The following is a 16,076-nucleotide window of genomic DNA, read 5'->3' as shown; positions in this document are numbered from 1 at the left end:
TGGCCTTTGGGGGCCCCTTTCCTTACCTATGGTCTTATGAAACCATCTAGATGGCCTTTGGGGGCCCCTTTCCTTACCTATGGTCTTATGAAACCATCTAGATGGCCTTTGGGGGCCCCTTTCCTTACCTATGGTCTTATGAAACCATCTAGATGGCCTTTGGGGGCCCCTTTCCTTACCTATGGTCTTATGAAACCATCTAGATGGCCTTTGGGGGCCCCTTTCCTTACCTATGGTCTTATGAAACCATCTAGATGGCCTTTGGGGGCCCCTTTCCTTACCTATGGTCTTATGAAACCATCTAGATGGCCTTTGGGGGCCCCTTTCCTTACCTATGGTCTTATGAAACCATCTAGATGGCCTTTGGGGGCCCCTTTCCTTACCTATGGTCTTATGAAACCATCTAGATGGCCTTTGGGGGCCCCTTTCCTTACCTATGGTCTTATGAAACCATCTAGATGGCCTTTGGGGGCCCCTTTCCTTACCTATGGTCTTATGAAACCATCTAGATGCCTTTGGGGGCCCCTTTCCTTACCTATGGTCTTATGAAACCATCTAGATGGCCTTTGGGGGCCCCTTTCCTTACCTATGGTCTTATGAGATCGTCTAGATCAGGAGTCCCCAAACTAAGGCCCATGGGCCGGGAGCAGCCCTCCAAGGTCATTGACCTGGCCTCTGACCTAAACTTTAGACTTCGGGTTGACCTAAGTCTGAAATGACTTGAAGGCACACAACAACAGCAACAATCCTAATTTTGGACTATATCATCCTAGTCTGGCCCCCCAACAGTCTGAGGGACTGTGAACCGGCCCTCCACTTAAAAAGTTTGAGGACCCCTGATTTAATGTATCTTACCTGCCTAATCAAAATAAAATGAAAGCATGCTTTTTCCAATAAACATGCTTACTCACATTTGCACTGGAGTAGCCTTTAAATAAGGTTCTCACCCCATTAGCTTTAAACCGAATGACCCTACTGTTGTTGTTTTCTTTATGGCTGGGATATTGTGAGATACTGATGGATAGGGGACTCATCATAAATCTCTTTCACAGCATTATTATTATAAACAGCCGACTTCTGCAAAAATCAGCGAGTCCAGAGCAAAGTCAATGGGTTTAGTAAAGGAGGAATCCGCTCTACGGAGCGTGAAAACAATCTCAGCAAATGTGAAGAGTTGTCTGTAGTTATCCTTGAGTGCATCTAAATTGGTAAATAAATACATTCTGACCCCACTTGAACTGCCATGGCTCAATGTTATGGAAACCTGGGAGTTGTAGTTTGATGGGGTCATAAAGAATGAGTTGCTAAAGAAACTTTGTACAACTCGAAAGTTTCCATAGCATTGACTCCAGTTAAAGTAGTTCCAAACTGCATCCATTCTACAGTGTAGATGCACTCCTTGATATCTAACTACATTTTCCAGCTCCAGCAATTTGCTTAAGGTGGTGTTAAACTGCATTAATTCCACAGTATAGATGCACCTATGTCAGGCTCTGGTATCAAAGATTTTTTTGTTGTGTCAGAAATGACTTGAGACCATACTCAAGTCACTTGAATATGTCACTTCTGGTGCGAGAGAATTGGCTGTTTACAGAGACGTTGCCCAGTGGATGTGCAGATGTGTTAGCTGGGAGGGACAACCCTCATGTCCCTGCAAGCTAGAGCTGACAGATGGGAGCTCACCCCATCTCACGAATTCCAAACAGCAACCTGTGGCGCAGGCTGGTTAGTAGCCAGCAGCAATAAACCACTATGACCAAGAGGTCATGAGTTCGAGGCCAACCCGTGTCGCACCCGACCATTAAAATAAAAAATAGCCATGCCCGTTGTTGACCTAAGCAATCCGAAAGATAGTTGCATCTATCAAGTAGGAAATTTAGGTACCACTTATGTGGGGAGGCTAATTTAACTAATTTACAACACCATAAATATCATCCAGCACCGCTTAGAATGAGGAAGTATTCAAGGACTCGGTGTCACAGTGGATAATGAAGCAGCTGCTCCCCCTGTGGCTGGAATCAAGGATCCCCTCAGGAAGCTGGAAGCTGGAGAAGGTTAAATTGCCTCTGTGTCTGTCTCTGTCTTTATGTTCATATGGCATTGAATGTTTGCCTTGTATGTGTACATCGTGATCAGCCCTGAGTCCCTTTCAGGGCAAGAAAGAAGGGCAGAATATAAATAATGTAAACAAACAAATAAATAAACAAACCTTCAGATTAGTAACCCAACCTTCAGGTCAGCAGTTTAGCCGGCACAAGGGTTTAACCCATTGCACCACCGCATTAATTAAACTGCATTAATTCCACAGTGCAGATACACCTAATATCAGGCTCTAGTATTTACTCTACTGGTGCAGATGCTCAGAGGTTTCTCTCCGTGTTGATTGGCTGCCTGATTAATTGGCTAATTGACTATCCTCTCTCCCTGATCTCCTCCAGCCTCTAATTGGGCCCCCTAAAAAGGATAAATTGAACCCATTGTTTCTACTTATCTGCTTGAGAAAGAAAGAGCTGGGAAGTGAGACTGGTTTATAGGTTTTGAGGTCTTTTTACGTGTATTTGTTATATATTTTCTTGTTTCTGAGTCTAATTTTCTAAGCAGATTTCTTCACCTACTTAAGAGGTTGCAAGTATCCCTTTTTCTGGTAAGTTACACTTTGCAGAAAAGTGGATGCAAGTGTCCTAAAGTTGACTCATTGGGTTGGGTTTTGCAAAAATGGTCAATAGGGAAACAGGTATAGTTAAAATGAAAGTAACTTTATCAGCTTGGTAAATGGGAAAACTAGGGTAACTACAATGGAAGTAATTATATCCGTTTGGTCAATGGGACAATGGTGTAACTATAGCAAGAGTAATTGTATCAGTTTGGTCAATGGGGAGAAGGGGAATTATAATGAGTAATTGTATAAGTTTGCTAAATGGGAAAATTGGTAACTACAATGGAAGTAATTGTATCAGTTTGGTCAATGGGGAGAAGGGGAATTATAATGAGTAACTGTATAAGTTTGGTAAATGGGAAAATTGGTAACTACAATGGAAGTAATTGTATCAGTTTGGTCAATGGGAGAGTGGTGTAACTATATTAAGAGTAATTGTATTGGTTTGGTCAATGGGAAATGAGTGGTAATTGTAATGGGAGTAATTGTCTCAGTCTAGTCAATGGCGAAACAGGAGTAATTATAATGGAAGTAGTTGTATCCGTTTAGTCAATGGGGAAACTGGGGTAACTATAATGGGAGTAATGGTGTCAGTATGGTCAATGGGAAAACAAAGGTAACAGTAATGGAAGTAATTGTATTAGTTTAACCAATGGGAAAATAGGGATAATTATAATGGGAGTAAATGTACCAATTTGGTCTACAGGAATCAGGTAATTATAATGAGACAAGTTGTATCGGTTTGGTCAATGAGAAAATAGGGGTTTATTTATTTCATGTCAAAAGAATTGCATAACAAATAAGTTTAAAAGCAATAAAATAAAGGAATTACAAATGGCTAAATAGTTTTAGACCAATAGGGGAAAATAGGGGTAACTATAATAGTAGTAATTATATCGGTTTGCTGAGCGATTTGTTGAATGAACAAATACTTTCCAACATTTTAAAGACAATAACAAGGGATGCATCTACACTGTAGAATGAATGAAGTTTATAACTATGTTTGTAACTATAGTACAAATGAATGAAGTTTGTACTATGGACCCATGGGATTTGTAGTTTCACAAGGTCTTTAACCTTCTCTGCCAAAGAATGCTGGTGCCTCACCAAACTACAATTCCCAAGATTCTATAGCATTGAACCACAGCAATTAAAGCATTATTGAACTGCATCAATTCAATAGTGTAGATGACGTGCCCTTTGCCATCTTGACCACACTTGGCACACACGTTCCAAGAAATGGTCAAAAAGAGCAATGTAAACCCAGGTCCATATAGAAAACCAGAAATGTATCCATATCTGACAAAATGTGTCCCCACTGGCAACTATTTATTTATTTATCTTGTCAGAAGCAAATTGAGGATGCAGGTATAATGTATTTAAAAACACAAAGTTAAAAACTTGGCATTATATTAAATATCCTTTGACCAGAATCTGGCCACTCGGAGTGCCTACGGTGTTGCTATAAGAAGGTCCTCCACGGTGCATGTGGCATGGCTCAGACCGCATTGTAGTAAGTGGTCTGTGGTTTGCTCTCCTCCACACTTGCATGTTGTGGACTCCACTTTGAAGCCCCATTTCTTCCGACTGGCTCTGCATCTCATGGTGCCAAAGCAGAGTCTGTTTAGTGCCTTCCAAATCATCTTCTGTGTGCCCAGGAGGGAGTCTCTCATCCATTCTCAACCACAAATTGAGGTTCTGGGTTTTAACCTGCCACTTTTGGACTCTTGCTTGCTGAGGCGATTCTGTGAGTAGATCTTAGAAAACTATTTCTTGATTTAAGGCATTGTCTTGCTGGCTGATATTCGAACAGAGGATGGCCTGTGGCTGTGGCGCAGGCTGGTGAGCAGCCTGCTGCAATAAATCACTCTGACCACGAGGTCATGAGTTCGAGGCCAGCCCATGGCGAGGTGAGCACCCGTCAATTAAAAAAATATATAGCCCCTGCTCGTTGCTGACCTAGCAACCAGAAAGATAGTTGCATCTATCAAGTAGGAAATAAGGTACCACTTATAAAAGTGGGGAGACAAGTTTAACTAATTTACAACGTTGGAATGAGGAAGTGCCGTCACAGTGGATGATGAAGCAGCTGTTCCCCCCTGTGGCCAGAATTGAACATCCCCTCAGGAGAAGGTTAAATTGCCTCTGCGTCTGTCTCTGTCTCGGTTCTATGTGTTTATGGGCATTGAATGTTTGCCCTACATGTATATAATGTGATCCACCCTGAGTTGGGTTTCTCTGTAATAGTCAATAAGAGCACCTAAAGCTTCAGAGAGCTTCTGTTCAACCCTTTCAAAGCTCCCTGCTTGAGCGGTGATGGCACGATCGTCAGCATAGATGACCATCTTGCCGTTTCCCCTGCTGACTGTGCCCATGTTTTGTTAAAATGTGCTCCCTTCTTCCACTACCTTAAACGAACAACATCTCCTATTGTAATAAGAAAGCTTTGCTATTTTTCAGGCTTGGTGAGTCTGTCTCCCAATCCCTTAATAGTATGGCAGCGGTCATAATAGCAAAAACCAAAAGCCCTGGACGGGTGAAGCAGCGTCAAAGGTGAGAGAAAAAGTGCAAGTTCTCATTGAAGGAGCAAATCTGTGTCCGATTTTACCTCTCCAGTAAAACTGAATGTCTCTTATTTTGAACAGAAATCCCTCATGCAGGCAATAAGTTTATTTATTGATTTGTTTTTGCTGATATCAGGTTTCCTATATGGAACGGCGATCTCAATAGACTCAGGCAAAAGCAACAGCTTGCTCCTAACTTGTGTGTGTCTACATTGTAGAATTAATGCAGTTTGGCACCGTTTTGATTGCCGTGGCTGAATACTATGGGACCCTGAAAATTGTAGTTTGGTGAGACACCGGCAGAGAAGGTTATCTAATAAGACTACAAGTCCCATGAGTCCATGACAGCTCAGTATCCAATGTCATTCATTCTACAGTGATGAATCCCTAGTTATTGTCAGTTAAATGTTGGAAAGTATTCATTCATTAATCCATTCAAATATATTTATCCTATCTTAGATCAGTCTTGGTTTAATCAGTTGAAGAACTATTATTATTACAGTAGAGTCTCACTAATCCAAGCCTCGCTTATCCAAGCCTCTGGATAATCCAAGCCATTTTTGTAGTCAATGTTTTCAATATATCGTGATATTTTGGTGCTAAATTCGTAAATACAGTAATTACAACATAACATTACTGCGTATTGAACTACTTTTTCTGTCAAATTTGTTGCATAACATGATGTTTTGGTGCTTAATATGTAAAATCATAACCTAATTTGATGTTTAATAGGCTTTTCCTTAATCCCTCTTTATTATCCAAGATATTCGCTTATCCAAGCTTCTGCCGGCCCGTTTAGCTTGGATGAGTGAGACTCTACTGTATTATTATTATTATCAACACAACGACGTTGTATGGCACAGCAAACAAGATAGATATGCTGGATTTCGTTTAGCAAAACCACAAGTCGAACACTTCCCAAGTGTCTAGGACTGTGTGATGTATTTTCTGATGATGTGTGCAGATCCCAGTAGGGTGGCCTTTTGCAGTTGGCAGATCGTGATTTTGTCAATGTCTGTTGTTTCCAAATGCTGGCTGAGATCTTTTGGCACGGCACCCAGTGTGCCCATCACCACCGGGACCACCTGTACTGGTTTCTGCCAGAGTCTTTGAAGTTCAATCTTGAGGTCCTGATAGCGGCTGAGTTTTTCCTGTTTTTCATCTATGCGACTGTCACCTGGGATGGCAACATCAATGATCCAAACCTTGTTCTTTTCCACAACTGTGATGTCTGGTGTGTTGTGTTCCAGAACTTTGTCAGTCTGGATTCGGAAGTCCCACAGTATCTTTGCATGTTCATTTTCCAATACTTTTGCAGGTTTGTGATCCCACCAGTTCTTTGCTGCAGGGAGGTGGTCCTTGAGGCATAAGTTCCAATGAATCATTTGGGCCACATAGTTGTGCCTCTGTTTGTAGTCTGTCTGTGCGATTTTCTTACAGCAGCTGAGGATATGATCAATGGTTTCGTCGGTTTCCTTGCACAGTCTGCATTTTGGGTCATCAGCTGATTTTTCAATCTTGGCCTTAATTGCCTTTGTCCTGATGGCTTGCTCCTGGGCTGCAAGGATCAGGCCTTCTGTCTCCTTCTTCAGGGTCCCATTCGTGAGCCAGAGCCAGGTCTTCTCCTTATCAGCTTTTCCTTCAATTTTGTCAAGGAATACTGTATTATTATTATTATTATTATTATTATTATTATTATTATTATTATTATTATTAGAATAATAGAGTTAGAAGAGACCATATGGACCCTCTAGTTCAACACCCTGCCATGCAGGAAAAGCACAATCAAATTACCCCTGACATTATTATTATTTATTACCTGCCTCGCTTTGTGGTTCAACCTTGGTAAATTAAAATGAAGTGGTAAAACAAAGCACTATTAAAATACATATAACAAATACACATGGGTAAAATGCAGCTTAACATTTACCAATAAAATACAAGTACAGTAGAGTCTCACTAATCCAAGCCTCGCTTATCCAAGCTTCTGGATTATCCAAGCCATTTTTGTAGTCAATGTTTTCAATATATCATGATATTTTGGTGCTAAACTCATAAATACAGTAATTACAACATAACGTTACCATGTATTGAACTGCTTTTTCTGTCAAATTTGTTGTAAAACATGATGTTTTGGTGCTTAATTTGTAAAATCATAACCTAATTTGATGCTTAATAGGCTTTTCCTTAATCCCTCCTTATTATCCAAGGTATTCGCTTATCCAAGCTTCTGCCAGCCCGTTTAGCTTGGATAAGTGACTCTACTGTATATACAACATGACTCCACATATCTGCAAAGAGATATATCTCCAAACTTTGTGTGGATATCTGAAATTAAACCCTGTTGAAAGGAAGGTCTTCTGGCCCAAGGCAGATTTTCCTTTTTGTGGAGTACAGCTGAAGCATCTTCTGCAGGCTCCACTGTAAACAATGAAAGTTTTTTTTTCCAAAATAAGTTTTTGTTAAGCAAATTAATTACTTGTTCCAAAATAAGTTTTTATTAAGTGAATTAATGGCTTCTTCTTGCTGAAACAAAGCTGCATTGACCGATTTCTTCATCTTCTTTACTGATTTTTTTTTCATCAAATAGCCTTAAGAGGCACATCTCTGGATTTTTTTTTGCCTAATCTTTTAAGTTATCGTATTATTTGCATCTTTAATCACTTTTTCCTACAAAATTTGTACCAACTTGCAGGTCCACCAGGCATGAAAAGGTATAATAATAATAATAATAATAATAATAATAATAATGGTAAAGGTTTTCCCCTGACGTTAAGTCCAATCGTGTCCGACTCTGCGGGGTTGGTGCTCATCTCCATTTCTAAGCCGAAGAGCCGGCATTGTTCATAGACACCTCCAAGGTCATGTGGCCGGCATGACTGCATGGAGCGCCGTTACCTTCCCGCTGGAGCGGTACCTATTGATCTACTCACATTTGCATGTTTTCAAACTGTTAGGTTGGCAGAAGCTGGGGCTAACAGCAGGAGCTCATTCCGCTCCTCAAATTCGAACCTGCAACCTTTTGGTCCGCAAGTTCAGCAGTGCAGCGCTTTAACACACTTCGCCACCAGAGGCCACCAATAATAATAATAATAATAATAATAATAATAATAATAATAGATCTGCGTACATCATCCGAAAATACATCACACAGTCCTAGACACTTGGGAAGTGTTCGACTTGTGATTTTGTGATACGAAATCCAGCATGTCTATCTTGTTTGCTGTGTCATAAAATAATAATAATAATAATATTTTATTTATACTCTTCACTTCTCCCCGAGGGGACTCAGGGCGGATTACAGCATGTAAACAGATACAGGCAAACATTCAATGCCTTGTGACAATGACATACAGTGAGACACCAATACACAAAGACAATGGGGTCACGTTGGTGCAATGAGTTAAACCCTTGTGCTGCTGCTGCTGCTCACCTGAAGGTTGGCAGTTTGAATCCATGGGACAGGTGAGCTTCTGCTGTCAGCCCTAGCTCCTACCAACCTAGCAGTTCAAAAACATGCAAATGTAAGTAGATAAATAGGTACCGCTCTGGCGGGAAAACACTCTCCAAGCTATCACGCTGGTCACACAACCAAGAGGTAACAACACAGGCTCCTCAGCTTGAAAATGGAGAGGAACCACCTCCCCAGAGCTAGAGATGAGCACCACTTCCAAAAGCCGGAAATGAAAGGAGAAGCCTTTGCCTTGCCTGCGTTGTGTGTCTCATTGTATGTGATTATACATACTGCGTTGTGTGTCTCATTGTATGTGATTGAATGTTTGCCTCTCTTTGCTCTATATATACAGTAGAGTCTCACTTATCCAACATTTACTTATCCAATGTTCTGGATTATCCAACGTAATCTTCCTTTTAGCAGTCAATGTTTTTGTAGCCAATATTTTCAATACATTGCGATGCTTTGGTGATAAATTTGTAAATACAGCAATTATTGCATAACATTACAGTGTATTAAACTGCCTTTTCTGTCAATTTGTTGTCAAACATGTTTTGGTGCTTAATTTGTGAAATCATAACGTAATTTAAGGCTTTTCCTTAATCCCTCCTTATTATCCAACATTTTCGCTTATCCAACGTTCTGCTGGCCCGTTTATGTTGGATGAGTGAGACTCTACTATAATCTGGGGAGAAGGGCGGAATATAAATACGGAATATCTAAGGAAATCTTTGTTAATTCTATCTTTGTCATACCATAAATATGCATGCCAGCCAAATCTAAACATTGATGCTAGCAAATCTGTATAAATTGATGGCATTTAGAAATATTTTACTGTACCCAGTTGTTTTTTTTTACCTCAACATTGAACTCAAGGGTCCCCATTTTGTGTCAGGAACCACCATTTAGGAAACACTCTCTAAAAGATCTAGCAAATGCTTAGAGAGGTCATATTTTGTCAGATATGGATACCTATCCTGTAGATTTGGGGGTTGTAGTGTAGAACAATTTCGATTTTTATAAGATACAGGACCTATTTTGGGGAAGTTCTCCATCCACTAACTGGCCATGTTGTGCTATGTTTCACAGAGCTGTGGTGCAGATGGAGCAGAAAACCCCGAAAACCCGCAAACGTTCCAGCAAGGTTCACAAAATCCAACCCAAAGAACACCCGACGGAGGATGTCCAAGATGCAGAGGAGAAGCTTATGTCACTGGCTTTGGATAAAGATGGGGACGGAGACGAATTTGTGGACGTGTGCCAGAGTGGACTTATGATCTGTCGAGAGCTCCATGACAAACTATTCGAGCATCAGAAGGAAGGGGTGGCCTTCCTTTACAATCTCTATCACAAGAAGAGACAGGGCGGCATTTTGGCCGATGACATGGGCCTCGGGAAGACCATCCAGATCATCGCTTTCCTTTCGGGGATGTTTGGTGCTGGACTCGTCCGTTCTGTGTTGCTCATCATGCCGGCTACGCTTGTTAACAACTGGATGCGGGAGTTTGCCAACTGGGTCCCTGGAATTAGAGTGAAGGTCTTCCATGGGACCAGCAAGAAGGAACGAGAGCAAAACCTTGAGCAGATCCAGAGGAGAACTGGGGTCTTGCTCACCTCCTACCAGATGGTCCTGGCCAACTGGGAACAGCTCTCCAATCTCGACGGGCAGCCTTTTGTTTGGAACTACGTCATCTTGGATGAGGCCCACAAAATCAAAAGCCCTTCTGCAAAAACCACCAAGTCTGTGTATGGCATCCCGGCTGTCAATCGTATCCTTCTCACTGGGACGCCGGTGCAAAATAACCTCAGAGAGCTTTGGGCTCTCTTTGATTTCGCTTGTCAGGGGTCCCTCCTTGGCACCGCAAAAACCTTCAAGATGGAATATGAGAGTCCCATCATGAAGGCCAGAGAGAAGGATGCAACTCTGGGCGAGAAAGCCCTTGGGCTGAAGATCTCACAGAACTTGATGGCAATGATCAAGCCCTATTTCTTGCGCCGGAGTAAAGGGGAGATACTGAAGCTGAATTTGGAGCGATCCGTCTGCCTGACCGGTGAAGAGAGAGACTACATTGCTCTGGAAATGCCGTCTCTACCAAGGAAAAATGACTTTATTGTCTGGGTGTACTTGGCCCCTATGCAAGAAGACATCTACAGGAATTTTCTCTCCTTGGATCATATCAAGGAGCTTCTCATGACAACGCGTTCCCCATTAGCTGAGTTGACCGTCTTGAAGAAACTCTGTGATCACCCCAGGTTGTTGTCCGCACAAGCGTGTGCCAATCTTGGTTTGGAGGTGTCGGAATACTCTGAGCCAACAGATCAATCAACTTTGAGCATGACCCAAGACATCAAAAAAAAAGTTTCTGATAAACTTCTCATCGAGGAGTCGGGAAAGCTTGTTTTCCTTGTTGCATTGTTGGAGAAACTTCAGGAGGAAGGACACCAAACCCTTGTCTTCTCCCAGTCGAGAAAAATGCTGGACATCATAGAGCACATCTTAACCAAACGGAGCTTCCGGATGATGCGTGTCGATGGGACAGTGACGTGTTTAGCAGAACGGGAGAAGAGGGTCAGGCAGTTTCAGATGGACAAAAGCTATTCGGTCTTCCTTCTGACCACCCAAGTTGGAGGCGTTGGTCTGACCTTGACCTCGGCCACCCGGGTGGTCATTTTTGATCCCAGCTGTAACCCTGCAACTGATGCCCAAGCGGTAGACCGAGCCTACCGGATTGGACAAAAAGAGAACGTCGTCATCTACCGACTCATCACCTGCGGGACAGTGGAAGAGAAAATCTACAGGCGTCAAGTCTTCAAGGACTCGTTGATCCAGCAAAGCACCGGGGATAAGAAAAACCCGTATCGATATTTCACCCAACAGGAACTGAGGGAGCTCTTCACGCTGGAGGACACCACAAGCTCTGCAACACAACTGCAGCTCCAGTCCTTGCATGCCACACAGAGGAATTCGGACCTGGAACTGGACAAACACATTGCGTATCTCCATACCTTGGAGATGTTTGGCATATCGGACCACGACCTGATGTACACCTGCGAAACAGGTCAAGAGGAGGAAGAAGAAGAAGCAGAAGATGACGAGGCGCATCAGTACATTGAACACAGGGTCAAGAAAGCCCAGGAGTTGGTCCAGTTGGAGTCGCAGCTCAAGGATAAAAAATACCAGAAGTCCCGCTACTCGTGAGTCTCATGTATCCCATCAAGTCCAATGGAATTAACCTCTGTTTTCATTTCTTGCCGAAGAAATCGTTCCCAGTGACTGCATAGTACACCAATCTGGATGCTTTTTGTCTCGATTATCTATTCAAGATGTTCTTCATAATCCAGTTTATTGTTTGCTCAGCAGCTTGGTCTCCTTTTTTTAAAGCCTAAGCAAGGACAAGTTTCACTCTGATTCAGGGCCGGCCGGAGAAATTTTTTGATGGGAAGCGGGGGTGCTGAAAAGCGCCCCCGCCACCGGCGCCATGGCCCCGCCCAGCGTGCCCTGGCCCCGCCTCCCACGCTGCGTGGGAGGCGGGGCCAGGGAGAATAGTGAGGGGGGCGGGGCCAGAGTTGGCCCCGCCCCCGCCCAGCGTGCCCTGGCCCCGCCTCCCACGCAGCGTGGGAGGCGGGGCCAGGGCACGCTGGGCGGGGGGGGAGCGGCCTCAGAGCTGGCCCCGCCTCCCACCACGCTACCCCCGCTCGCCCGTCTGGCCTTTTGTAGCAGGCCAGACTTCAGCGGAGGTTCCTCCGCTGAAGTCTGGCCTGCTACAAAAGGCCAGACGGGCGAGCGGGGGTAGCGGGGGAGGCGGGGCCAGCTCTGAGGCTGCTCCCCCCCCCCGCCCAGCGTGCCTTGGCCCCGCCTCCCACGCTGCGTGGGAGGCAGGGCCAAGGCACGCTGGGCGGGGGGGAGCGGCGTCAGAGCTGGCCCCGCCTCCCACGCTACTCCCGCTCGCCCGTCTGGCCTTTTGTAGCAGGCCAGACTGCAGCGGAGGTCCCTGCAGGCCGCAATTGCGGCCTGCAGGGACCTCCGCTGCAGTCTGGCCAGCTAGGAAAGGCCAGACGGGCCAGGGCGCACTGGGCGGGAGGCGGGGCACCGTCAGGGCGGTGCCCCGCCTCCCGCCCAGCCTGACGGCGCCCCCCCGGGCCTGCGCCCGAGGCGGCGGCGTCAGGGGCCTCAATAGTGGGGCCGGCCCTGCTCTGATTTTATTAGAACTAGGATTGGATTTAACCTTTCTTTTGGCCATGGCAGTGACAAGGTCCATAGGATGTCCTTTGCATTTATTTGGGAAAGCCGTAGCTGAGAAGACTGAACCATTTTTGGTTTGAGCTTTGTGGTGTTCCTTGACGAAGGCTAAGTGGACTTTAGGGAGAAGATACAGTTCTACTTAAATATAATGGCACGATTGTGTATATACTCCAGCGGTCATATTTTGTCAGATATCCTGTAGATTTACCTATCCTGTAGATTTGGGGGTTGTAGTGTAGAACAATTTCGATTTTTATAAGATACAGGACCTATTTTGGGGAAGTTCTCCATCCACTAACTGGCCATGTTGTGCTATGTTTCACAGAGCTGTGGTGCAGATGGAGCAGAAAACCCCGAAAACCCGCAAACGTTCCAGCAAGGTTCACAAAATCCAACCCAAAGAACACCCGACGGAGGATGTCCAAGATGCAGAGGAGAAGCTTATGTCACTGGCTTTGGATAAAGATGGGGACGGAGACGAATTTGTGGACGTGTGCCAGAGTGGACTTATGATCTGTCGAGAGCTCCATGACAAACTATTCGAGCATCAGAAGGAAGGGGTGGCCTTCCTTTACAATCTCTATCACAAGAAGAGACAGGGCGGCATTTTGGCCGATGACATGGGCCTCGGGAAGACCATCCAGATCATCGCTTTCCTTTCGGGGATGTTTGGTGCTGGACTCGTCCGTTCTGTGTTGCTCATCATGCCGGCTACGCTTGTTAACAACTGGATGCGGGAGTTTGCCAACTGGGTCCCTGGAATTAGAGTGAAGGTCTTCCATGGGACCAGCAAGAAGGAACGAGAGCAAAACCTTGAGCAGATCCAGAGGAGAACTGGGGTCTTGCTCACCTCCTACCAGATGGTCCTGGCCAACTGGGAACAGCTCTCCAATCTCGACGGGCAGCCTTTTGTTTGGAACTACGTCATCTTGGATGAGGCCCACAAAATCAAAAGCCCTTCTGCAAAAACCACCAAGTCTGTGTATGGCATCCCGGCTGTCAATCGTATCCTTCTCACTGGGACGCCGGTGCAAAATAACCTCAGAGAGCTTTGGGCTCTCTTTGATTTCGCTTGTCAGGGGTCCCTCCTTGGCACCGCAAAAACCTTCAAGATGGAATATGAGAGTCCCATCATGAAGGCCAGAGAGAAGGATGCAACTCTGGGCGAGAAAGCCCTTGGGCTGAAGATCTCACAGAACTTGATGGCAATGATCAAGCCCTATTTCTTGCGCCGGAGTAAAGGGGAGATACTGAAGCTGAATTTGGAGCGATCCGTCTGCCTGACCGGTGAAGAGAGAGACTACATTGCTCTGGAAATGCCGTCTCTACCAAGGAAAAATGACTTTATTGTCTGGGTGTACTTGGCCCCTATGCAAGAAGACATCTACAGGAATTTTCTCTCCTTGGATCATATCAAGGAGCTTCTCATGACAACGCGTTCCCCATTAGCTGAGTTGACCGTCTTGAAGAAACTCTGTGATCACCCCAGGTTGTTGTCCGCACAAGCGTGTGCCAATCTTGGTTTGGAGGTGTCGGAATACTCTGAGCCAACAGATCAATCGACTTTGAGCATGACCCAAGACATCAAACGGGTTTCTGATAAACTTCTCATCGAGGAGTCGGGAAAGCTTGTTTTCCTTGTTGCATTGTTGGAGAAACTTCAGGAGGAAGGACACCAAACCCTTGTCTTCTCCCAGTCGAGAAAAATGCTGGACATCATAGAGCACATCTTAACCAAACGGAGCTTCCGGATGATGCGTGTCGATGGGACAGTGACGTGTTTAGCAGAACGGGAGAAGAGGGTCAGGCAGTTTCAGATGGACAAAAGCTATTCGGTCTTCCTTCTGACCACCCAAGTTGGAGGCGTTGGTCTGACCTTGACCTCGGCCACCCGGGTGGTCATTTTTGATCCCAGCTGTAACCCTGCAACTGATGCCCAAGCGGTAGACCGAGCCTACCGGATTGGACAAAAAGAGAACGTCGTCATCTACCGACTCATCACCTGCGGGACAGTGGAAGAGAAAATCTACAGGCGTCAAGTCTTCAAGGACTCGTTGATCCAGCAAAGCACCGGGGATAAGAAAAACCCGTATCGATATTTCACCCAACAGGAACTGAGGGAGCTCTTCACGCTGGAGGACACCACAAGCTCTGCAACACAACTGCAGCTCCAGTCCTTGCATGCCACACAGAGGAATTCGGACCTGGAACTGGACAAACACATTGCGTATCTCCATACCTTGGAGATGTTTGGCATATCGGACCACGACCTGATGTACACCTGCGAAACAGGTCAAGAGGAGGAAGAAGAAGAAGCAGAAGATGACGAGGCGCATCAGTACATTGAACACAGGGTCAAGAAAGCCCAGGAGTTGGTCCAGTTGGAGTCGCAGCTCAAGGATAAAAAATACCAGAAGTCCCGCTACTCGTGAGTCTCATGTATCCCATCGAGTCCAATGGAATTAACCTCTGTTTTCATTTCTTGCCGAAGAAATCGTTCCCAGTGACTGCATAGTACACCAATCTGGATGCTTTTTGTCTCGATTATCTATTCAAGATGTTCTTCATAATCCAGTTTATTGTTTGCTCAGCAGCTTGGTCTCCTTTTTTAAAGACTAAGCAAGGACAAGTTTCACTCTGATTTTATTAGAACTAGGATTGGCCTTCTTTTGGCCATGGCAGTGACAAGGTCCATAGGATGTCCTTTGCATTTATTTGGGAAAGCCGTAGCTGAGAAGACTGAACCATTTTTGGTTTGAGCTTTGTGGTGTTCCTTGACGAAGGCTAAGTGGACTTTAGGGAGAAGATACAGTTCTACTTAAATATAATGGCACGATTGTGTATATACTCCAGCGCTATTTCTTGCTCCAAAAAGTGAAGTGATGAGGAAAGCTTGCAGCTGGCGCAAGAGTTGTATTGGACCCAATGGAAGATATTAAGCTAAAGAAGTTGTTATGCATCGTGGTCTGATATTATCTTCCTCCATTTAGGGAGGAAGTCTGTGAAATGAAGCCCAGAAGGGAAGAAATTGGTTGCTCCTCAAGATTGTTTCTTTTCTTCCCTGCACTTTAACTTTTTGAAAAATCAAGTATTTATATATGGTTAATGTTTCCTACTGTCTTTTCTACTATTAGTAAAGTTTTTCCCTATTTTCAAAAA

General features: G+C 44.6%; 1 protein-coding gene across 3 annotated transcripts in view; it reads left to right on the top strand.

The window, feature by feature from the left end:
• Positions 1-16,076, top strand: part of LOC100552957 (DNA excision repair protein ERCC-6-like) — a 32,205-nt gene extending 16,129 nt beyond the window's left edge. The window contains exons 1-3 of one of the 3 annotated variants that reach the window (XM_062966593.1): positions 2,460-2,644; positions 9,764-11,869; positions 13,243-16,076. In XM_062966593.1, the coding sequence (XP_062822663.1) occupies positions 9,777-11,869; positions 13,243-15,349 (4,200 nt within the window). In that variant the 5' untranslated portion in view covers positions 2,460-2,644; positions 9,764-9,776 and the 3' untranslated portion in view covers positions 15,350-16,076. Of the gene's footprint in view, positions 1-2,459; positions 2,645-5,135; positions 5,210-9,763; positions 11,870-13,242 lie in introns of those variants that run through there. The other 2 variants (XM_062966592.1, XM_062966594.1) reach the window with 2 other exon arrangements.

Source organism: Anolis carolinensis, unplaced genomic scaffold (genome assembly GCF_035594765.1).
Source record: "Anolis carolinensis isolate JA03-04 unplaced genomic scaffold, rAnoCar3.1.pri scaffold_25, whole genome shotgun sequence".
Classification (NCBI taxonomy): domain Eukaryota; kingdom Metazoa; phylum Chordata; class Lepidosauria; order Squamata; family Dactyloidae; genus Anolis; species Anolis carolinensis.
The sequence above is the reverse complement of the archived record's forward strand: the minus strand, read 5'-3'. Positions and strand labels throughout refer to the sequence as shown.